General features: G+C 32.0%; 2 protein-coding genes across 7 annotated transcripts in view; both read right to left on the bottom strand.

The window, feature by feature from the left end:
• Window positions 1-5,457, bottom strand: part of LOC102529311 (coiled-coil domain-containing protein 162) — a 151,914-nt gene extending 146,457 nt beyond the window's left edge. The window contains exon 1 of the mRNA XM_072965712.1: window positions 5,428-5,457. The gene's annotated coding sequence lies outside the window, so the exon portion shown is untranslated. The remainder of the gene's footprint in view (window positions 1-5,427) is intronic.
• CEP57L1 (centrosomal protein 57 like 1) overlaps window positions 4,604-25,432 on the bottom strand; it is a 59,477-nt gene continuing 38,648 nt past the window's right edge. For all 6 annotated transcript variants that reach the window (XM_072965724.1, XM_072965726.1, XM_072965722.1 and 3 more), the window contains 11 exons: window positions 24,367-24,526; window positions 22,738-22,917; window positions 21,441-21,562; window positions 14,580-14,696; window positions 13,440-13,517; window positions 12,756-12,842; window positions 11,416-11,493; window positions 11,056-11,300; window positions 9,895-10,039; window positions 6,909-8,043; window positions 4,604-6,522 (listed from right to left, as the gene is read on the bottom strand). In XM_072965724.1, coding sequence (XP_072821825.1) covers window positions 7,831-8,043; window positions 9,895-10,039; window positions 11,056-11,300; window positions 11,416-11,493; window positions 12,756-12,842; window positions 13,440-13,517; window positions 14,580-14,696; window positions 21,441-21,562; window positions 22,738-22,917; window positions 24,367-24,523 — 1,422 coding nt within the window. In that variant the 5' untranslated portion in view covers window positions 24,524-24,526 and the 3' untranslated portion in view covers window positions 4,604-6,522; window positions 6,909-7,830. The remainder of the gene's footprint in view (window positions 6,523-6,908; window positions 8,044-9,894; window positions 10,040-11,055; window positions 11,301-11,415; window positions 11,494-12,755; window positions 12,843-13,439; window positions 13,518-14,579; window positions 14,697-21,440; window positions 21,563-22,737; window positions 22,918-24,366; window positions 24,527-25,432) is intronic.

Here is a 25,432-nt window from a genome sequence, read left to right as displayed (position 1 = left end):
AGGTATTAAAGATATTATAAACTATGAAACAAAAAATGTTCCATGGAATTCTCAAGAGTGTTTTAAAATTTAATTTTAAATGGGTTTCCTGTGTACCAATATGATTTATGTTTTAAATAACACATTTGTGAAGTTAAAAGAACTTACAGTGATGAAAAGTGAAATACTTTGCAATTCAGCAAGAGGATTCTGGACAACTGCCCTGTAAACATCAATCTTATATTTCAGGCAAGAAATGATTCACATTCTGTACTAGCTCAGTAATAGCTTTTTCTAAGAAATACCCTACAAGTCAATATACATTTAACTTTAAGGAAAACTAACCAAAAAATATCTTCCAAGGTTTTTCTGAACTTATCCTAGAATTTACTTAATCAGATTAAGCAAAATTAGGTCAAAAGTATATTATTAAAGTACAACTAGAAGGTCTGGCTCACTTTACAATCCTCTTTTCATAAAGGCTAAAATCTATTTAACTACTTAAGCAACTGTAATAATTTGTAGTAGTGAATACATTTTTACAAATGGATAGAATCCTATTGTAATGAACATCATTCTATTGTTCACTTCCTTATGGCATTTCCTTTCTGTTTTGTGACCATAGCCCAGAGCTGATACTGCCTCGAAGAAATATGTTAAAGAGGATATCAAAAGTCACAGAAATACAGCCTCTCAGTTGGTAGTTATTTCATTTAATGAAGCTATTTTTCAGGTAAGATACTTATATATGCTTCTTACTCGTTTAAAAATATTCTGTCAGGTCTATTGCTCAGTATAATGACATGTTTTTAAAGAGTGCCTTGTTAATGGCACATAAAGTTTTAAATATTTTTAGTGCTGCTGTCGTAGACAAACAGGGTTTGTCAAGGGGTAAACCTTTGCTCATTTCAGATTCAAGACATGCAATTTTTCTCCCACAAATCTCTTATCTTCATGTGTTTCAAAACAATCTCAAGCAGTCTGTAGGACAAATTTCTCTCCTAACCATAAGACAAGACCCATAATTGGTTAGATTCCACACAGAGGCAGTGACTAGATAGAAACAATGGCTGAGGAATAATGGGGCCATTTGTTAAGGGATTCATGTTTAATGTATTTATTTGTATTCACATTAGAAAAGCAACATTCCTCTAATGTAGGTTGGCCAGTGTTTGAAGAGTATTCTATAGACCAGGAAATGTAATGGTATTGACTAAAATGGGACTACTATCTGTAGAATACACAAAATAAATTTGAAATGATACTTTTAGGACAAATAGTAGATCGCCATAAGCCATCATCGAGAATTTGGGAGTATTCCTATTTTAAACTTAGCTATCTCACTTTCTTCCACAGCATCTTTCAAATCCACTCCCTTTGAACATTTAGTAAGAGCCATTTTTTTCTTCTCCAAATGACATTTAGGACTACATTTTAAATTATAAGCCAGTACTCACAAAGTTTCATAAAATACTACTACCTTCTCTATACATGTTTCCTCTGGTATTTTCAATGCTATTCTGTATTATTTTTAAAATGTTGGTAATGGCCCACTAAATTGATTTCACAATCCTTTAAAAGGTTATGATCTACAGTTTGAAAAATACTGACTTGACCCAACTGATAAGGAAGATGAAATATGAGGAAATTGAGTGGTTTAAATTCATAAGGAAAGTGACTGGCAATCATTTGCATAATTCTGTGCAAGTCAATAACTGGCCTCTAGAATATAACTTTTCTTTATATTATTTATCTGCTGTTGTCTAGATCATTATTGCTTGACTTTTGCTCCCCTCACTCTCCACTCCCTTCCCATTTACTTCAGTGTTTCATACCCATTTTTTCTATTCACACCATTGAATCTGATAATGGTTATGTGGCAGTACTTGCTTGAGATTACCAAGTGAACTGGTACCTTTAATCAATAAACCTACAGAAGATTAAGAATCCTAGACCAATACTGCCCCAGGTAAAAAAGCAGAGGAGAGCCATATATATCAAGACAGAGAATGAAGAAATACACAGGCTAACTTTACCTATCAATAGTAGACAATATTTTTTGAGCATCTACTCTGTGCTGGTCATTATACTTGTCACCTATTGTTTTCTTCCTTGTATAATATTTATGCACAAGTTTTACCTTCTTTATCAGGCCATAAGCAACTTGAAGACAGACTCTATGTATAATTTGTCTTTGACTCTCCATATCATTTAGCATGGTATCTTGAGGTCAACAAATATCTGACTATAAGAGATCAATAAATACTTGCTGAATGAACAAGTCAAACACACCAATATACAAATAACTACCTTGGTTCTCAAACCTCTTCCTCTTAGCATCATATCAAAGAAAGCACCATTCTGAGTACCTGTTGTCTATGCCCCCAAAGAAACAAATAATAAAATACTGAAATATTCTTTTAATTTTATTTTTATTGACATATAGTCAGTTTACAATGTTGTGTCAGTACAATATTTCAGTCATATCAGAACATACATGTATTCATTTTCATATTCTTTTTCACTATAGGTTACTACAAGATATTGAATATAGTTCCCTGTGCTATACAGTATAAACTTGTTGTTTATCTATTTTATGCATATTAGTTAGTATCTGCAAATCTAGAACTCCCAATTTATCCCCTCCCACCCCTACCCCTCGTGGTAACCATAAGTTTGTCTTCTATGTCTGTGAGTCAGTTTCTGTTTTGTGAATAAGTTCATTTGTCTTTTTTTGTTAGATTCCACATATAAGTGATATCATATAGTATTTTTCTTTCTCTTTCTGGCTTACTTCACTTAGAATGACATTCTCCAGGTACATTCATGTTGCTGCAAATGGCATTATTTTATTCTTTTTTATGGCTAAGTAGTATTCCATTGTAGAAATATAACACAACTTCTTTATCCAGTCATCTGTCGATGGACATTCAGGTTGTTTCTGTGTCTTGGCTATTGTAAATAGTGCTGCTATGAACACTGGGGTGCATGTATCTTTTTGAATTAAGGTTCCCTCTGGATATATGCCCAGGAATGGGGTTGTTAGATCATATGATACGTCTATTTTTAGTTTTTTGAGGAATATCCATGTTTTCTATGACAACTGTACCAAACCACATTTCCACCAACACTGTAGGAGAGTTCCCTTTTCTTCACACCCTCTCCAGCATTTATCGTTTGTGTACTTTTGACTGATGGCCATTATGAGGTAATACCTCATTATAGTTTTGATTTGCATTTTTCTGATAATTAGTGATACTGAGCATTTTTTTATGTGCCTACTGGCCATTTTTATGTCTTCATTGGAGAATTGCTTGTTTAAGTCTTCTGCCTGTTTTTGGATTGGGTTGTTTGTTTTCCTGTTACTAAGTTGTATGAGCTGTTTACATACTCTGGAAATTAAGCCCTTGTCAGCCTCATATTTTGCAAATATTTTCTCCCATTCCGTAGGTTGTCTTTTTGTTTTGCTTATGGTTTCCTTTGCTGTGCAAAAAATACTGAAATATTCTTAACCAGTGATTACGTAAGATATGGTCACATATCCTTAAAAGGTGAAATAGCAGAACAGCTGAACTGGTGCCTGAAACAGCAGTACTTGACCCAATATGCTCACTTGGATGAAACCACCATATAAAGTTAATATATTTTCATAAAATGTAATTATCAGATATTTATTGAGAGGCTACTTACAGGCCAAGTATTGTGTTAGGTGCTGGGCTACAGAGGTGAGCAAGAAAGGATCTTAACTTCAGGGAGGTTTCAGTCTATGGGAAGACAAACAAAAGATAACAAGAAAGTATGCTACGTGCAAAGATAAGAGGAATACCTAGAAAAGGCAGCTATGCCAGATTTGGGAGAAGGCAGAGGTGTGAAGGGGAGGCTTAAATAAAGAGGGCTTCTTAGAAGCAGCAGTAAATTGAGACCTGGAGAATGAAGGAAAGCTACATATGTGAAATCTAGGCAGAGAATATGGTGGATACCTTCATCCTTATTTTACAAGATTATTCTAGACAGCTGATTATACCATTCAAAGAAGTTATCTTCCTTGGATAGAAAATTCATAATGCCCAACATTCTTCCTCTAACCTGGATCCAGTCTCCCAACATTACAGACTGTTGAACTGGTCATTTACAAGTCTTATATTGTCACAAAACTGCCTCAGAGCATAAAGTAACAAGAGATCATTTTGCTTCTCTACTATTTTCTGCTAAAACTATTAAACACATAGGTATACAATGAACCATGCATATACAATAAAAAATAAATTTCTTCAGTGGGGTGTACTAATTTATAGTTCTGATGACTGCCTATGGTATCTAGTAGGCTCTTGCAACAAATAAGAATTCAGTGACACCATACTGATAAGGAGAACACTCCCAAAAAACCCACTGGCAAAAAAAATCCACCTGATTCTTTAAATAAACAATCTATAAATAAACAATTAAATAAGCAATTAAAAAAAAAAAAACTCTGGCCTAAACAATATTTTAAAACTTTAAGTTTACAATTTTGTTATGTCTAATTCTCCTTACATAACAAAATACAAAAAAAAAAAGGAATTAAAGGAGGAAAGTTACATGAAAATAAGTATATAGGTTATGAGAAAAAAGTCTGAGACATTGAGACGTTGGCAAGGTCTATTTAATTACCAAGAAGTGAATTTATTTTCACATCAGTGACAGTCAATATTATTTTCATTTACCCTCATTTCACTTTAATTAAAAGGTGCCATGGCACCCATAAAGAGTTTTTTTAATCTCACAGATGCTATTATGCCTGAGATAGGTTTGTCTTGTACATCTGGGAGTCAGCTTATACTTATCTAAACTTCACATACAATTAAATGTTCTCAGTAGGTACAGCTTTAGTTACAGCTGAATAGAGTTCCAGGAAACTCCATTAGGAGTTTCACTATTTACTCTACACCAACAATGGCAGCTGGTGCATTTTTGGCCACAGCGAGTATTCATCCCATTGCACATGAGCAACCAATTTTCCCCTTAGTTTAATGTCTCACATTACAAGTCAAATTTTAATTGAACTTTTGATGTCTTATCGTGGATTAAGAATACTACTTTACAGTTAAAATTTTATTTTTAAAGACAGCTATACAAAAAACTCAAAAATAATTTTCAAGTACACCATCCCAGATAGCATTCTATATTAAGTATCTCCTCCTTTCAACCTATACTGCTGAAAACTGAGCATTTCCCTCCAATCCTCCTATTTTTAGCTATAGCCGAATAAAAACGGCCAGGCTGCCAATGACCCACACAAGTACAGTTAATTAAAGATTCCAACTCCTATTTCTAGGATTAGAATAGTCACAATATCTGCTGCTTCAAACATTCAAACTTTCTAGTTTCATCAAAGTTGAGACCTAACTTGGCTACAAAATTCTAATTTCTTTTTTTTTCAATTTCTGATTAAATAAAAGATAAACCAACCTGTTTTTCACTTAAGTGAGCAAAATCTATGATATCCTGCGGAGTTTGTGTTAGGCAGAGCACAGCTGCGGGGTTGCTACAGCAACGCTTATACACTGACCATAGACCTCCCCGTCCAGGAAGGAAATCATTTGCTCCACCCCCTGAAGAGTCAAAGGCAAGCAGCAGTCTGTGAGCAGAGATACATTTTCAGTTCAATAGCTGTGATGGAGCAACAAGACACCATTCTTTATAGTCTCTCCATAATAAATGTCACCCCCACAACCCAGACAGACTCCAAACCAAGTTGCTGTGTGTGATCATATATTTCTGCACCATGGTAGGGCTGTATTCTTTACCCACCCAACTAGAAACCTGAGCCAGGGAACAAGCCAAAGCATTTCCTCTGAGGCACACAGAAGAAAAAAAAAAGTAAATTAGAATATTTCCACTTTTACAAAGAATACTTTTTGGCTCTTGTTTTCAGGCTTTAATCCATGCAAATTTAGGTTCTATGACAATTTTTTCTTTTTTTGGTGACTCAGATTTAACATTTATTGAGTTTTCATTCAGTGCCAACCCTTCTGCTGGGTGCTTTGACATGTTATTTCATTTAATCCTCACAGAACCCTGTGAGGTAGGTAGTAATATAATCCCTCATTTATAAATGAAAAATGGAGGCTCCAAAGTTATTTGATTGTCTAAGCTACTAAATGGCAGAATCACAATGTGTACCCAAGTCTGTTAATTCTGAAATCTATGTTTTTTTCTATTACACTACACTGATTTTGCAAGAAAATTCTCAGTTCTTAATTGAAATATTCAAGTGTTCCTTAAATGATTTTAATTTTTTATGGTAATTTGTCTTAGTAATACATTTTCACAAGTAGTGACTTCACTACTGATAAACTAAATATACTCAGCCACCGTCTTAAGTGCATAGACAACAATGGCATGAGAAGACAGGGCTGTATTGTGGTCCTGATGATTTTTTTGCTAAGTATAAACTATAGCACTCACATTCTTGAGAAGAAAAGGCAAAGTTGAAAAATAGGTAAGGTGATGAAACTGGGTTTAGATGAAGCACTCTGTGGAACATCTCTGGGGCTGAAGGAGCTGTGAAGAGAGAGGGAGTGAAAGAGGGTGAAGGACACATGTACTATTTAAACCAGAGGGAGAGAAACTTTTATCTCTGCCATTAGTTTCTTTCAAGGACAATTCCAAGTATAAATCTGCCCATTTTCAGTCATCTCCCCACTTCGGGTATGGAAAGGTCTTCTAATGTAGGTCTTGTAATTCTCGCAATGAGAATGAATCATGGTTTTCCTCCTCCCCCACAGAGGGTCCACAATTACCTCCTACACATACTTTTTGGGAATTTCCTAGGAAGACATAAAGACTGTCTTTAAAAAACTGTTTTTCCTAGTTCCCCAAGATCTTGATCAAAAAATTCCTTCCCACCTATAGCTTGAATATCCTCCCAGCTGTAGATAAAGATGTACCTCCAACTCTTGTCTTCAGAATCACCATACTATCCTGTCTTCTGAGCGCCTCCCTTCTATCATGCATTTTCTGTCAGTCTTCTACTTCTATTTTAGCTGGTGACTCCAATTCTCTAGCTTCCCCAAAGATTTTGGTGGGAAACCAAAAATGTTCAGAAGAGTTGTACTAGTTTTCATAGACTTCTGGAAGGATAGGTCAACAAATATAAATTTATTATAAAGCATCTGTGGACAAAGAAATCTTTTATGACATCACTAACCAAAATATCAAAAATATAGTTATAAAGTAGTAAGATAAAATAGATCACTGGTGGTAAAAAAAAAAACAACAAAGCTAGATTTGTAAAAGAAAATGGGAATAGCAGAAAAAGGCTTCCACAGTTATTATCACCTAAAAATTAAGTAACTATGAGTTCCTATTTGTAACTGTAACATAAACTTGGGCTAAAGGCCTCTTCACAAAGCTTTTCCCTTTCCAAATAAAGAAGAACACTTTACACCTCTAAAACAAGATAAGGAGGAAGCACCAGGAAAGTTAAAAGACCTTTCCACACTGTTAATTTTACACTGGTTCTTAAGGTTACAAGCCTACTAAGTGAAGAAGTGCAATGGTACTTGTATCTCAAATTTAACTCAAGTTTAAATATCAATCTAGTATAATTTCTTAAATTTAGGTTAAGATATCTACAAAGTGAACAATGTTTCTAAAACAGTGAGATTAGGTATTTCAGTCAATAAGGAAAACAATCATTATTACTTGGGACTCTTAGGAGGTCATTAGGCTTAATTTTAAAATACTACAACTTGACACTTTATAAAAGCTAGAAACATAATTTGAAATTTCATAAAGGTATATTAAATTAAAACCACTTGAGACAGTTCATTGACAGAGTTCATTTAAGGTGACATTTCTACTATTGTGTTACTGTTCCCACATGATATCATCTCTTCTCAATTTCATTTGAAGATTATGGACTCGTATTGGACGAAAGTTGCTGTTCTTTTGAAGAGAGTTACTTAACCAACAATTTCTATTTTTTATGTTCTTTGATCCTTTACAGTTGCCATCTTCTTGCTGAATAGCTGAAGTTTCACTCATCTTTGAATTGTAAACTTTTTGTTGTAGTTTATGAACCTAGAGAGAAAAAAAATCTAACATTTTAGTCAATAAATGGATTGGACTGATGGTTTAAAGGTTACATGAAATTTAAAAGGTTATTAAATTTTTATTTATTGAATACCTATTACATGCCTAACACTGTGCTTGTTAGGTAGAAATACAATGAATAAAACAATGCTTGCTCTCAGGAGCTTATTGTTCTAATAAGTAAAAGAAAAGCAGATATGTAACAAACTAGAGAATAATTTAAGCCAGGATAACTTTGAGTAGGACCAAAAGTATATATCTGAGAAGGCTACAGTAGGACAAGATCAATGTGGGGCTGGAGAAGCTGAGATGAGGAAATGTTTATGCAAGATATGAAATGGGAAAAAAACTGGAGAATAAGGAGGTGAGAGAAGGACTTTTCAGGTGACATTAACAACAAAGCAAAGATCTGCTGCTATAAATGAGCATCAAGTTTATAGAGTCAAAATATATATATACATTTCCTTTAAAGTGTTCCTGAATTTAATGTACTACTGAATGCTAGTTGAAAAAAAAAAAGGGAATAATCTTATCTCATTGAGGAGTATCTAGTAATGGTTGGGTAGACAAAATTAAAACAAACCCAACAACTAGCCAAAACCCATTTCTTCCAAGTCCAGTCCATTTAAGTGTCTATTTCACTTAAGCACAGGCCTAATTTGCAGAGCTAATCTAGACACTGGCTAAATACCTGGTGTTCTGTTTGTCTAAGGCCATTTTAATTGCAGATATTAAATTTATCATCATAAAATGCTTGAAAATGTATACTTGCTACAGTTACTAAGGAATATAAATAATATTTTTCAAAATATAGCTAGGTACAGTCTGCCTAAATTTAAAAAATATGACTATTCTTCTATTCCTTTCAAGTTTCTCCTATATGATTCTAAGAAAGTGTACAAGTTATATAATCTTCACCGTAATACAAGCATACAAAAATTTACTTACTATAGCCATAAAAGCCAGTGAAGTGAAAATGTTTGCTTCAAAAGTTTCATTTCCTTCTTTCTTTACTGACCACAGAAGAAAGGCAGTAAAAAATTCTGCATTCTTTATTACTTTTCTATAAAAGTGGGGAAGGCTTAATTGTGAGGTTAATATATCATCAACTTATATGAATTATTCCACTGGCAGATAGCTACATGATATGACCTGAGGGTTCTTGGAAAGATTCCCTCTGCCTTCTGTTCCAGTAGTGTAACACTGCTAAGAATGGACTCATTGTCTTGGGATAAAATACTATAACACTCCATAATTTTTCTGTTAAAATATTAAAACCGTTATGCCATTCTTTGTTGTTAAGAATTTACCCACAAGGATAGAGCCCCCCTCACCATCACACTAGAGCTACCTAAGCACAGGTCCCCAGGGAATGGGACACAGCACAACTTATTCTGGGAAAGTGGAAATAGTGGTTTTCAGATCAGGATACTGCTTGAGGAGACAGGTTTATGTATGAACTAGACACCTATCAACATAAGGGGCTTCATTAAGGCACTAAGGAAAAGAGGGATAAGCGGAAAGAATGCTAGAAGTATAACTGGGAGAGCTGCAAAGCAAATTTAGCCTACATCACAATCTTTCCCAAATATTTACTAAATATGTAACTAAACTTTATTGCTCCCTCTTCTTTATATTATCTTGAAGAGTTATGTAGGAGGCCATGTTATTCCAATGGGACAGATGACTATTCTACAATAGGTCTAAGTGACTCCAATCTATCATTTTTTTCACTAAATCACACATACAGACCTCAAATTTGGAAGTTCATGCAGAGATACAACACTGAATTCAGACGTATTATCTTTTCATTAAAACCTTTTACTAAAACTTCCTTACACTGTCTTGATGCTTCATCAGTTTGGAAATTTGTTCTCCTTTAATTTCCATTTTCTTGGCTAAATGCTCTAGTTTACATTCTATGTCTTCACAAACTGATTGACTTTCAGTTTCTTTGATTTGATTTAGTAGTTCTTGGTATTCCCTATGAAAGAAAAACAAATATCAAGCACTGTTATAGTTTATAGTATATGCCTTTGCCAAAATTAAACAATATTCTGTTCAATCATAAAAGTAAATCAGAGTTAAATATTAACCTCAAAGTTAGTCTTTTTCTGTAGAGTTATCAAATTAAATCTATAGCAATTATAAACAGGTTCTTGTGATTTGAGATTAGATACATTTAGAAGTATCTTAGACTTACAGTCTTAAAGAATCTTAAAAAAAAGTCTGAATTCTTGATGTTTATAGCTAAATGTAGTAAAATATTCTGATGTCCTTGGCTAGAGGTATTAAAGGACTCTCTTTAGTTCCAGCTTTGGAATTCTTAATATAAGATCTTTGGACGAACTCCAGTTATAGAAGTATTTGCCTAAGAAATCCCTAGATATGGTGATAGCCTACTCAAAGAAACACTGTCAACAGAACTAGTTGTATCTTCTCCAGAGGTCTAGTTCAACCAGTTGGCCACCCCCCAAAAATCACATATTTTCTTGAATATATATTTAAACTTGAGGCTTAAAATATGTATTCCATATAGAATCTTGCTTACTGTGGATGCTTCAAACTTGAATGTAGACCAGCCTGAGTCTAAAACAAGAAGTTGCATTCCTACTTGTCTAATGAAATAATTTCTTTAACTAAAAAGATTATAAAATACAAAAGGAGAATCTTTCTTTTAAGAGCATTTGTGAGTTATAATTTAAGGTCACCAGATCCCATTTGTTAGAATAACAGCAATATTTGTCTGTCAGTTCAGATCTTAGGAATACAGAAACTCTTTAAATTGGAAAAAGTAGTAATTACACACAGTTGAAAATTTAAATATAATAAATACAATGAAAAATCAGTAACAACAGATTTGTAGATCAAAATAAGTCCAAATGGCTAAGTAAGGCTTTTAAGAACTTATAAGTGGCATTGTTTGAAAGACTGAGGGGAAAAAGAAAAAGATACCTGAATACCCTGCTACTTCTTCTGATAAAGAATAAAAATACTTACATACTCATTTGGTCCAGCTCATCTTGCATTGCCATCAAAAGTTCAGACAAATTGTTACAAATGGAAATAGACTTTTCTGAGTCAGAAGGTAAAGCTTTACACTGAGAAGTTGTTCTAGAAGGCTTGTGGAGACATGCAGGCTCAGCTACTTCAGCTGGTTTCTGAAGGGTATGTGTCCTGTAATGTTGCGTCGTCTGCAGGAGGTTTTGCATACTTGGATTCAGTGAATGGCTTGCACTGGCAGACTTTAGGGGGAAAGAAATAGCTGAGAACAATTTCAAATAACTGACGGTATTTAAATAGCACTTACAACAAATCATGAGTTTTTTCGAACAAGTACCTTCAATTTTCCCCTCTTACCTTCTCAGCCACAATAGGCTGTGATCCAAACTTTGAATAAATTTGCTGAGGTGGTCCTCTCTTTAAACATTTAGTTTTCTAAACATTGACAAGAAAAAAGTAGAAAAAAATTTATTTTAAGAGCCATTTAGGATACGAAGAAGCCTCAAAACTCAACAGTAAACAAACTATCTGTTTAGAAAATAGGCAAAAAATGTGAACAGACATTTCACTGAAGGGGACAAAGAGATGGCAAATAAACACATGAAAAGATATGCAACATCATCAGCCATTAGGAAAATGCAAGTTACAATGAAATAGCACTACACACCTATAAACTATATGCCCTATAAGCTCCCCTCTTCCCCCCAAAACCTGACAACACCAAATGCTGGCAGAAGTGTGGAGAAATCAGATTGCTCATACGTATAAAATAATGCACCACTTTGGAAGACAGTTTAGAAGTTTCCTGTAAAACTAAACATGTAGTTATCATATGACCCAGCAGTTGCAGTTGTACTTTCTGTGTGGTGAGTACACCAGTGTTAATTTTATTGTTATCCTTTGAGCAGACATTTTTTGTTATATACACCCTTTCATGAAACATTTTTAAAAAGACCTGCTAAATTACATTCTTAAAAATAAATGATTTCATTATTTTTTTGGAGGGATTGAATTAGGGTGACCAGTTATCTCAATTTGCCCACGACTCAGGACTTTCAGTGCTAAAACCAGGAAAGTCACAGGCAAACTGGGGTAAACTGGTCAGTCTAGTTAACATTTCATCAAGAGAATAATCAATAAACTGAGCACATTCCATAATGAAAAGAAAACAATATATTCTCAATTCTACATGGAAATTTGGATATCTTAACTTTTGGATTTCTTTTTTTTTTTTTTTGGAGAATTAGAGAAATACAATGGCTTAGGGGTAGAGCAAGGTCAAGATCTTCTGTGTTATTTAGTGCCTCTTGTATAAAGCATCACAAACATACATATCTCTAGAGTTTAGTACTAGGAAAATGTTGGTCTTTCTAGAAAAATTGGAATGTTTATTGTTATTCCACAAAGATAGATGCATTATTGCCCATTATATGCTCCTTTTTGCTTTGTTTGTCAAGCAAACTCAGAGCGAGGTTTTGTGCTGAACTGCTGTTACTTTCTTTAATCTAGGTTTGATGGCATTTTCTGTCCTCACAGCCCAGGCCATCATCATTTATCTTTTAATCTCCATTTTATAGCAGCATTTCATGCTTTTTTAATTATAAATATCTTCAAATTCTTTTGGGAAATGGATATGTATAAATATTAAGAGGCTGGAGAAATAAGTATTAGCAAATAAGAATAAAGTGTTCGCATACCTTTGAAGATTTCTTCTTTTCATTGAAGTGCTTTGGATTTGATGCTGAAGACATTAAAATTCTATTGATTTCAAGTCCAGTTTGAAGCTATAATATTTTTTAAAAGTTATGAAATTGATTTTTAACAAGCTTCTTCAAAAACATTATAATGAGAGATCAGATCTCAGTTTATAAAGACAAAAATGTTTTTTGAGGAATAAAACTCAAAATACTATTTTTTGTGTGTAAAAGTCACTAAATCACTGGTAATTACAATCATTTTCTGTTTATAAGAGAATGAACTATTATTCATTTATATAAAACAATATATACATTTATATAAAACAAACTGAAACATATACATTTATATAAAACATATACATTTATATAAAACAAACTGTATGTATACATATACATTTATATAAAACAAACTGAAAACAATCTACACCTGGAGTTCTTTCAACTGAAAATACATATACATTTGTCAGAATTTCAAAAGACCAAAAGACCTCTTGGCAACATATCCAGGTATATGAATATACAGGCTGACTTACTGAGAATTTCATTGTTATAGCAAAAAGAGACAAAACTCACAAGCTAGGAAGCAGAAATTAGAGTCTAGGATACAGATTTCAGTTAATAAAGATAAAATATAATAAAACATACATGATTTTAATGTAATAGATGATACTGTGTTCTATTTACCTGAGAAGCCTTGTCTTGAAAGAGCTTACGCTGATGTTCTTCTTCCTTTAGTTTTTCCTCTAAATGTTTAATCTTGTCCTGCAAAAGAATTTTAAAAATTGGGGTTATTATACAAAAACTAAAGACAAATATTTTTGGCCCTTTTCCAAATAAGAGTCCTTAGGGTCTTGATTCTTAATAGTTTGGTAATTTAAACCAGAAAGTAAGAAAAAGGAATGGCAAAAGATGCTAAGATTTTTTCTTGGCTTTCTTCCTATGCTTCTTTACCTGCTGTTATATATAAGAACAAAGAAAAAGCGAAGAATGTACATGCATAGGCTCTATTAAAGTTCAGCAACAAAATCATAATAATGAAAATTTGGGGGGTATTGAAGGTCTAGAAGGTCAAACAATTATAGTCTTAGTTCTCAATGCTTTGTTCAAAACACAGACAAATCATAATAAATGTCTATTATGTACATATGATAAGGGCATAGTTATTGGAAGAGAGAGGGGATAGACAGACACATTAAAAATACAAGATACGGTCCTTGTTACTTAAGGGTTTATGCTATTCTTAGGGAAACAAGAGTAACATACATGAAACAATATGATTTGACCCAGACCACATACACACTATTTAACCTTATACATGTAAGTATTTCATCTTATAACCTTGGTATGGTTTAGAATAGGAAGACAGTAGTATTTCAAAGAGCGAGCTTCCTGAGTGTTGAAGAACCAAGGAAGGCTTCACAAAGGAAGCAGAACTAGGAGAATGTCCTATGAAATGGATAGGATTTGGGTGAAAAAGGAGAGGGCATTTCAGGACAGGATCTAGAATGGGGTTAACTTCACTGCAAGTGGCAAAAGGCAATCTTTTCAATAACCTTTAAATTATCTGACAAATGAAAATGTTCTGCCATTGCAGAAGTCAAAATTACAATTTCCCATCAAAAGGCAAGCTCATTCATGCAGTAATAGAATACATTAACTTTTCATCTCTATAGGAAGCAATTCATATCTAGATTACTAAAAGTTGTTAATGAAATTTTATAAATATAAGATTTATTTTATATTCACATACAGTACAAATATGCTTAACAACAGTAAAGATTTATTCCTGGCATCACCACTTCAAAGAAATAAGTGGAAGCTTACCTCAGAAGTTTTCTGAGTTGTTGTAAGTTTAAAACATTCTTTTTCTAACACATCAAGCTTTTCAAGTTTTGCTTGAAGCTTCATATGATCCTGTTCTTTTTCCCTTTGAAGCTGGGCCTGGAAATGATAAAAAAAAAAAATTTTAAATTTGGCAAGTGATGCCAATGACTTAAGAATCATACAATTTCTGTGAATTCAAATGCACATTATAATTCTGTCATAAGAAACATGTACATACATGTACATACTTTAGGTGCTTATGAGCAAAAACAAGAAATCAAATACTTTTTAAAAAACAAACATAAGGTGCCAAAAAAGATATTAGATCAATGGAAAAAACTCTTCTATGTATCTTCATGTAACACTTCTACTGTGGAAATCTGTATTAAATAAACAAGGTGTTATTCACAAGGTAACCAAATCTACTCATTGATTTACCCTTTCTCTAACATAGAGAAGCAACTATCAGAGGAATGAAGCACACAGAGAACATGGAGAAAAGGTAAGTTATGCATATATATATGCATATCTATATACTGTCTTATAAAGGCATTTATTACCACACTAATGCAAGATGTTAATAATAGGGGCAACTGTGAGGGGGCAGGAGATACATGAGAACTCTCTGCATTATCTGCTCAATTTTCTATAAACTTAAAACTGTGGTCTAACATTCAATTGGAATGTTACAGAAGGAAAGGAAAGGGAAGTCAGATAATCCTTATTTGAAGGATAGTGGCTAGAAATGTTCCAATTTTGATGGAAAATATTAACTGACAGATTCAAGAATCTAAAACAAACAAACAAAAAACAACCTAAGCAGAATAAATACAAAGAAAACCACAGCTGAGTACATTAACAAATTGTTGAAAACCAGTAATAAAGGGAAAATCTTAAAAGCAGCCTGAGAAATAACACTTTATACATAGAGGAATGAAGATAACAATTCTCATTAGAAACTGTGAAATCTGGAAGACAATTGAGACACCTTTAATGTGCTAAAAGAAAAAAAGCTGTCAGTTAGAATACTATATCCAGTGAAACTATCCTACACCAATGATGGTGAAATAAAGACTTTTCTAGACAAATACATGCTAAGAGAATTCCCAGCAAACTTTTAAAAGAAGTACTTCAGATTGAAGGAAATGACACCAGATGAAAAATCAAATCTACACAAGGAAATAAAAAGCACTGGAAATGTTAAAAATGTTTCTTCTTGTTTCTTAATTTTCTTTAAAGGATAATCGATCATTTAAAGCAGAAACAATAATAATGTATTGTGAGTCATAACATACATAGAAATAAAATGTATGAAAACTGTAAAACAAAAGGGGATAAGTGTAAGTATACTATAGTAAGGATCTTATGTTACATGTGAAATGTTTTAATACTAATTCATGGCAGACTATGGTAAGTTAAGAATATGTATTTTAACCTGTAGAACAGATACTAAAAAGGAGGAGGAAGAGAAGAGAAAAAGTACCAGGAAGAAGTAAAGTCCATAGAATGTAAGAAAAAATCACTAGAGAAGTTAGAAAATATTTTTAGCTGAAAGGTCATGAAAATACAAGATATCAAAATCTGTGGAATGCAGGTAAAGCAGTGTTTAGAGGGAAATTGATAGTTTTAGTCACAAGATGTAACATTCAAAAAGAAAGAATATTAAAATCAATAATCTAAGTTCCTAAGATACAAAGCTAGGGAAAAAAGAGCAAATTAACCCCTACCCAGTAGGAGGAAGGAAATCATTTTTTAAGAAGTAGAAATCAATGAATATAAAATAAATAAAACATTTTTTAAAAGACTTTTTTTAAAAAAATCAATAACATTGATAAAATGATAGGTAGTTTGGTAATTTTTAAAAGAGCAAAAATATAACTTAGTAATATTAGGAATGAAAGAGGGGACATCTTTAAAGATACAAGAAGAAACAGAAACTCTGAGTAGCCCTATCTCCATTATAAAAAAATTGAATTCATAATTTAAAAACATTCTACGTTTTAAGAAAACTCCAGCCCCAGATATCTTCTATCAAATTTGAATTCTATCAAACATTTAAGGAGAAAATAATATTAATTTCATACAAGGTTTTTCAAAAAACAGAAGAAGGAATCTTTCCAACTATTTTTATGAGGCCAACAAAACAATGATACAAAACCAGACATTATAAGAAAATTATAAACCAAGATCCTCATGGACAAAGTCACAAATATAGTTAAGCAAAATATTAGCAAAATGAATCAGAAGAAAAAGAATACTTTATCAAGATTAATTGGGGTCTATACCAGGAATGCAATGTTGGTTAACATTTGAAAATCAAACAATGTAACTTAGCATCTTAACAAAAATACAAGAGAAAAATCATATGACTCTTTCACTAGATGTAGAAAAAGCAATTTACAAAATTCAGTACCCATTCACAATTAAAAGCTTTCAGCAAACTAAGAATAGAAGGTAATTTCCACAACTTGAAAGGGACAGCTATGAAAAAACCTAGAGGTAATATTGTACTAATAAAAGATCAGTATCTTTCCCCTAAAGATCAGAAACAAAGCAAGGACATCAGTCCTTACCACTTCTTAACAGTGTATGAGCTGTAATAGCCAGTGCAATAAAATGAGAAAAAGGAATAAAGGCCATTAGAAGAAAAGAAGAAATAAAATTATCTTTATTCACAGATAACATGATTGTGCACACAGAAAATCCTTTGAAAATCTGAAAACTACTTGAAGTAATAAATTTAGCAAGGCTGCAGGATACAAAGTCTCATAAAAATCAATTATATTGAAAAAAATCCAATACTGTTTATAATAGCATTTAAAAAAATAAAGTTCTTAGAGATAAATGTAGCAAGAGATGTGCAAGACCTCTCATTAAAAACTACAAACCACTGTGAAGAGAAAGTAAAGAAGATTGAAATAAATAGAAAATTATGTCATGTTCCTGGATAGGAAGATTCAGTATTTTTGAGATATTAATTTTCCCCCAAATGACCTATAGATTTAACAAGATCCCAACTGAAATCTCAGCAGATTTATTTTTTAGAAAATGCTACACTGGTTATAAAATTTATATAGAAGTGCAAAGGATCTATAATAACCACAAAATCTTCAAAGAGAACAAAGTTGGAAGATTCACATTACTTGATTTCAAGGCTTATTATAAAGCTTCTTGGTATTAGTATAAGGATAGACCAAAAAATAATACAGAGTCCCAGAAACAGACTTCATCTACACAATCAATTGTTGACAAAGCTGCCCAATCAATTCAATGGGATAAAATAAATCTTCTAACAAATGGTTGCTGGGACAACTGGACACCCACATGGAAAAAATTTAACCTTGAACATTTGCTTTCACCATACAAAAATCAACTCCAGATGGGTCACAAAGGAAAATGAAAACTAAAAGCTTTTAGAAGAAAGTATTTTGGAAAACAGCTTGATAGTTTCTTATAAAGTTGAACAAACACCTTCCCTGTGGCCCAGCAATTCTATTACTAGATATTTACCCAAGAGAAATTAAAATATATGTTTACACACACACACACACGTACACACACAAAATTGTACAAGAATGTTCATAGCAGCTTTGTTCATAATACTCTCAAACTGGGAAGAAGCCAAATGTCCATCAACAGAAAAATGGATAACCAAATTTTGGCATATCTATATTAAAATTCTATATAGCAATAAAAAGGAAAAAACTACTGATACATACAACATGGATTAAGCTTCAAAACTTTATCCTAAACAAAAAACCAGATGCAAAAGAGTATATTTTTTATGATCCAATTTGTATGAAGTTTTAGGACAGACAAAATTAACCTAAAGTAAAATACATCAGAATAGTAATTGTGTTACTGGGAGGTGGAGACAGAGCAGAGGATAACTTGGCAGAGATATGAGAAATTTTCGGGCGTTGAAAATGTTCTGTTATTTGGCAGGACTGTGGTTTACATGAGCATATGCATTTATCAATAATCACTGAACTGTACACTTAAGACATGTGCATTTCACTGGACGTAAATTATACTTCAATGCAAACATTTAAAAAACTGTTAAAGGTCACTGATCTGCAATATTTAGCTAGGATAGGAATTTCTAGGTTATTTTATAAGATGTAAATAGATGAATAGATAGATATTAAGTAGTATCTTTTGCTTTTAATTTGTATTTTCCTGGTTACTAATGAGATTAACCAAGTTTTCTATAAATGTGTGACCATTTGTGATCCTTTTTATCCTACAAAATGCCTCTTCATAACTTTGCCGATTTTTCTAGTGCTTTTTTTTTACTTTTTGTGTTGTTTACAAAATACCTCTTAACTCCAAGATCATAGAGACATTGTTCTGTATTTGCTTCTAAAAATTACGAAGTTTACATTTAAGTCTTTAATCCATCTGGAATTGATTTTTGTGTAAGGTGTGAGGTAGAGACCAATTTCTTCTCTTTTTTTCCCACCTCACACAGATAACCAATTGTCCCCAAACCATTTACTGAAGTCTAACATCCCCAATGTTCTGCAATGGCATCCTTGTTTTATATTGAGTTTCCATATAAGTGAATCTGTTTCTGACTATATCATATTTCTTTATTCTGGTTGTCTGGCCATACAAATATCACATTAATTTTGATAGCATCAATATATAAGAAAGCAAGACCTCACCATACTCTTCTTCGTAATAGTTTGACTATTTTTGGAACTTTCCTTTTCTATATAAATTTTAGAGTCAACCTTTCTAGTTCCTTGAAAAACCTATTAAATATTTGGCCCATTAAAATCCAGTATTGATTGGTACTTTTACCCATTTCCAATATAATGCAAAGACCTTAGAAGACTTTAAACTAAATTTACTCCTTCCTAACTTATAAGCTGCTGTTCTAATTTTAATCCTTTGTATATATTTAAACATACAAATAAGACATTATTACTGTTGTTTTATACAATATTCATTTAGATTTACTCATATATTTACCATCGTCATTGTTCTTCACTACTTCCTGCATCTCTGATCTTCTATCTAAGATAATTTTCCTTCTGTCTGAATAATGTCCTTTAGTATTTCCTTTAGTATGGATCTCCCAGAAACAAACTATCTAAGATTTTTTTCAAGTTTAAAACATCTTTACTTCACCTTTATTTTTCAAGGATATTTTCCCTAAGCATTGGGTTCCAGATTGGCAGTTATTTTCTTTTAAAAACCTTAAGTATATCAGTCCATTGTCTTCCGGATTCAATAATTTTCAGTTGAGAAGTTACCTGTCACTTTATTTGTTGTCCCTTTGAATGTAATTTTTTTTCCAGCAGCTTTTAGGATTTTATTCTTATCTTACTATTTATTTTATTACAAGGTATTTAGGTATATATTTTATATAAATATATTTATATTCTATATAAAATATATGTATATTTATTTTTCTTGCTTTGGTTTTATGGGGCTTCTTAAATCTTTCATGTGATTTAAAAAAAATCAGTTTTGGGAAATTCCCAGCCATTATCTCTTCAAGTATTGTTTCTGTCCCTTTCTTTCTCTTTTCCTTTTGGAACTCTAATCATACATAAGTTTGACCTCACTCTAACTTATGTCTCTTGCTCTCTTTTCTAAATAACTTACTATTGTTTTGTCTCTTCATTGATTTGAATTGTTTAGCCTTCTCATTCACTAATTATCTCTTTTAATCTGCTCTTAGATCCATCAAGTTCAGAATTTCACTTTTATTTTAGTTCTATAATTTTTATTTGTTTCTTTCTTAAATCTGTTCTGCCTTTTTAAGGTTTCTAATGCTCTGCTGAAAATTTTTGATCCTGTCTTCTATCTCCTTTATTACAGCAAGCATAATTATTTTAAAGTCTGTATCTTTCAGAGCCAGTACCTAGCTGGAGCTAATTTATGAATGTTTACATAGTCTGTTATCTGTTACATAAGCTATTTCTTTTCAGTGTATCTCCTTCTGCCTGGTTATCTTTGAAAATTTCTTCACTGTGTCAAAAAAATGTTTGTAGAAAAAATTTGAGGTCCCTGGAAACATTAGTCATCCAGGATCACTTTAATCCAATTTCAGGAACTAAGATTTTCTGGATTACTCTCACAATCTAGAGCAGAGCTGTTATCTGGGCTGTTTTCCTTCTTGTTTACACTTAGAAAGCATTTAGAGCCAGGAGATTTTACCAGAGTTCCTACTCTTAGTAGGCTCTGGTCTCTAACTTTAACTTCTTTAGCCCCATAAAGATAGCTATCAAACTCATTATTTAGCCTTTCAACAAACTTTTCTGGTGGGGAGGATATAGCACAATTGGTAGAGTGCATGCTTAGTATGCACAAGATCCTGGGTTCAATCCCCAGTACCTTCTCTAAAGATAAATAAAAAGTAAATAAACCTAATTACTTCCCCACCACAAAAAACAGAAATAAAATAACTAACTCTTCTGAAATCAGAAAGTCTCCAAGAAGGAAGGAACCTGAAACCAACCTCTCTGTAGGTTAAACTCTTTGAATTTAAGTCTGCACACAGATTTTGAATTGGTGATTTTTCATCACCTTGTTAATTCTCCAGTGCCACGGTATATATTCTTTTCTTCCTTTCTTTCCTTCTTCCTCCCTCCCTCCCTTTCTTTCCTTCTTCTCTTTCTTTTCTTTTTCTTTTCTTTCCCTTCCTTCCTTTTTAATTTTCTGTCCAGTTTTTCTTGTTTTCCTCTACAGAAAGTTTGGTCCAAATGACCTAGCATGCATCACTATAACCAGAAATCTCCTATATACAGTTTTCTCTCCTATCTAAGATTATAATACAATTTTCCCATGATTAAATATTCTTCAAAAACATATTAAATTATATTGTATTACTACAGAAAATATGTTCACCTGTTGCTCTAGGATCATATTCTTCTCTCGCTCTACATTGAGAACCATTCTCTTTGTATATTCTAGTTGCTTCTCTAGAAGGGTACAGCGAGACTGGGCTGAGCTTAATTGCATACTTATATCTGTGAAAAAGAAAAAGATATAATGAGTCAATTAGTTGATTATCACATAGATCAGAGAGTTGGTTATCACAAGAAATGCATAATATGAATCCAATCAGAGCCAAAAGTTCTGCTTCTTAGGTCCTAAATATTGACTATCTCAGAATTATGAATACACATTTTGTGAATATCTTATTAATTATATATAACTGGCTTAACACTGTCTCCTCCTAAATTTAGACCCAGAGGGCATACTTCTAAAAGGGAAGGATGTCAGTGACTTGTGAGAGAATAAAAATCCTGGCTGTTCCTAGGAAATAACACCATCTGGAAAAATAGAGGACCTGAAGTCTCTCCCTATCAGTACATGTCTTCTCTCAGCAAACTCAGGTATATACATTCTACTATTCCCATCTTCCTCTGTTCTTGACTAACAACAGCACAGTCAGTTCCATAAGAAGTAAGTAATCTCATTCTAATCCTTTAACTTTTTACTTTCCTCAACTTTTTCTTCCACTTTTGTCTAATCCTTCGGAAATTTTTTTCACTCCATCTCTTCATTTTATTTGTAAGTTGAAACACAAACTTGAATCTTATTTATGACGGTAAATGTAGTGTTACACGGAAGAAAAAAGCCATAATTTTGCAGTGAAATTATATAAGGAACATTATGTTCTAAATCTCTAAAAACTTGTGTCCAGATATCCTTTTCATAATTTCCACAGAAACCTCTACCAACCTGTCCATTTCTTCTAATTAATATTTCATGTTAAATAAATCTTATTTGTTTATTTTTATTGTTTTTAAATTGTTTAATTACTAGTGTTGCTTTATATTTTCAAATAAAAAATAGTGTTAACTGAAAACAAAGTATTTCAACTATATTATGGGCTAATAATTTACTGGATTTTGTTGGTATTCTGAAAATATTCTAATTCCTAAACACAACTTATCTAAAAACTTAACTTTTCTTTTAATTTCAATAATTTATGAACTGGGATAACAGATATAATAGAGGCAGGTTCAAATTTATATCCATTTACAGCAAATATCAAAATGTCTGAGAACAAGTCCTCAAGGTTTGAATGCACGTAAAAACAAAGATATTTGAGTAAATCTTCTTACACTGGGCTTATTATTTTCAAGCTGTAAACTTTGATAATCACTTGTTTCTGGAAACTATTAAGTTTTCTTACCTTTTTTCTGCTTTATCAGTTCCTGGTGTGCCAGATTTCTCTCATTTGTTTCATTCTCCAAGGCCTTTTTATATTGTGCTGCTTCTCTGGAAATAACATTCAAGTTATCTTCAGCTTGTGTTCTCTCTAACTCTAAACGATGAATCTTTTCCTGAAGAGTTTTTAAGGCTAAAATAATAGCTATTGGAAAAAAAATGTGTATGATATTTTAAGTGAGGATTTTTGAACACATAGAATCATAGCAGCAAAAAAGTAAGAGCAGTATATTTTTGTTTGTGAGCCAGGAAAAAAAAAATATATATATATATATACATGCCTCATAAAAAAGAAAAATGACAAAAACTCTGAGGGACAAATTTTAACATATCTTATAAAAAACAACATATTTATGGTTGTATTGAGTAATTTTCTAAATTTGAGGTTTGAGAAAGCTATTAACCACAATTTAATTTAATAAAATAAGTATTTTCAAATTAAAAGACAAAAAATATAACGTATAGTAAGGGAGGTATGAGTCCAAGAATGGATAAAGAAAATTAAAATAGTGTCCACTAGTTAACAAGGAAATTTATGTTTAAAGTTTTTCTCAGTGCTTGATATGTTGTTTCAGTCAAACCACAAACATTTGTTTCTTTGTCCAAAATATGAATTAGGACATATGAGGTAGAACACAGTTTCTTCCATTAAGAAAAAATTACAACCCAATGATTTCATTGATGTCAGGCTTGAAAGATTTTAAGTGTTACACATGTATTACTGTGATTCGTATTCAGCTATATTAGTATCTCCATGGTTCAGGTAAGTACAGAGTTACAATATTTTTAGATATTATCTTATACTCTCTTTTCAGTTATAACTTCAAATTATAAAACTAGAGATGAATGGAATATAAATAAATGCTACAGGTTAACTTTCATATAGCTTATATCCAATTAGAAAGATATTTGCTAGAGATTATTACGTGATTTGGATTATTATTTCTTAGAGTTGTTTTGCACCACAAACTAGTCTATTTATTAATGGCAACTGCTATTATGGAGTATTTTAAAAAAACAATGCAATAATCAGCATCTAAGAAAGTAATGTAAATGTATGGCTTAGGTATGCCTCGAGTCATAAATGTTTTAATTCAATAAGATCCTCCTAAGTTTATATTTTAAAAGTTATAATACTTGTATTTTGTAGTTATTCCAATATACTGGCTTCCTGAAGAATTTTCAAGGGTAATTTTGGATATATGCAATTTCTGAATTTAGTTGTTGAATAAGACACAATTTTACTTAATTCACTAGTATTTTAGTCATCTTGTTTATTTAGAAGGATTCTAAATCTGACCTTTTATTCTTCAAAGAGTATTTTCCTATTTCCTAGTGATGCTTTTATGATAAACCTGCAATATATGCCTGACTGGTTATGTTAATCTTCATTTTATAGCTGAAGAAGCCAAAATAAAAAATGTTAAATAACTCATTTAAGTTTACATACACTTTAAGCAACAGAACCAAAATTAGCAGTTTTATTAAGATTAAATACACAATCATACTATTTTCTACATAAAAATGTAAAGTTTTACATAACATACTTCGTACAATTTCCCTAGTTTTAAATAAGATTTTATGTTAGCATTACCTTGGCTATTTGGACTGTGAAGCATTTTAGTAGCAGTAACTTCTAAGTTCATGGAGTAGTGAGATGATTCATCACTCTGGGTAAATGACGGAACAAACACTCTTTCAGGAGGTCTAAGATAGCTTCCTACTATGCTATGCATTAATTCAGAATCCATTATCTGTAGAGAATAAAGGAACGACACAGTACAGCATTATTCTTTCCTACATGAATAACAAAAACATTAGATAAAAATTCAGGTGAAACTTTAACATAAATACATAATCATATACTGCAGAGTTGTATCTTAATGAAGTTAGTTATCACAAATTCAACTATAAGTTCAGCAAAAAGAAAGAAAAAAGACTATTTACTCTATAAATAGTATAGACAAACCTGCCTGATTTTCAATGAGTATATATGCTTTGGAGTGACCATTACATGGGTAGTGAATTTGCTAGTTTCTCAGTTGATCATAAGCTCATCATCTGAGCACCCCACTACAAACAGTTTGATTCCAGGGTTCAAAGAGAAAGTACATATTCTAAAAGACAACAAAGCTTTGAAAGACAAGCCACCCATATAATACAATCCTGTAAGACTCCAGTGTATTGAGATTTCAGTATACTGTCTTCCTAAGATTTTCAGTGGTAAATCTGAACATATTAATTTCTGAATCTAACCCTTGAATAAGATACAACTCCATTTAATGCATTAACATTCTAATCATCTAGTTTAGAAGGGTTCCAAATCTGAAGAACGTAAAATAGTTTTACTTTGCCATTCTGGGCTTTTTTTGTTTGTTTGCAGAAGAGCCTTTTTAACCATCTTAGCAGGTAATTTTTTAACTTTCTCAAATCATTTTATTTTCCTTCCTGTAAATATTTAAATATTTTAGAAATGTATTCTACTTAATGGATTATAGTCAACATTAAATTAATTATAACCATACTGAAAGAAATAGGATAATAATTGTTTACACACAAAACAATTCATCAGCACAATTTTAAGAAAGTTTGCTTTTAAATTCCATTATATAATTATATAACTATAATTAGCCTATTTCAATTTTTGAGAATTGAAAATT

This window comes from Vicugna pacos, chromosome 8 (assembly GCF_048564905.1).
Source record: "Vicugna pacos chromosome 8, VicPac4, whole genome shotgun sequence".
Taxonomy (NCBI): domain Eukaryota; kingdom Metazoa; phylum Chordata; class Mammalia; order Artiodactyla; family Camelidae; genus Vicugna; species Vicugna pacos.
The sequence above is the reverse complement of the archived record's forward strand: the minus strand, read 5'-3'. Positions and strand labels throughout refer to the sequence as shown.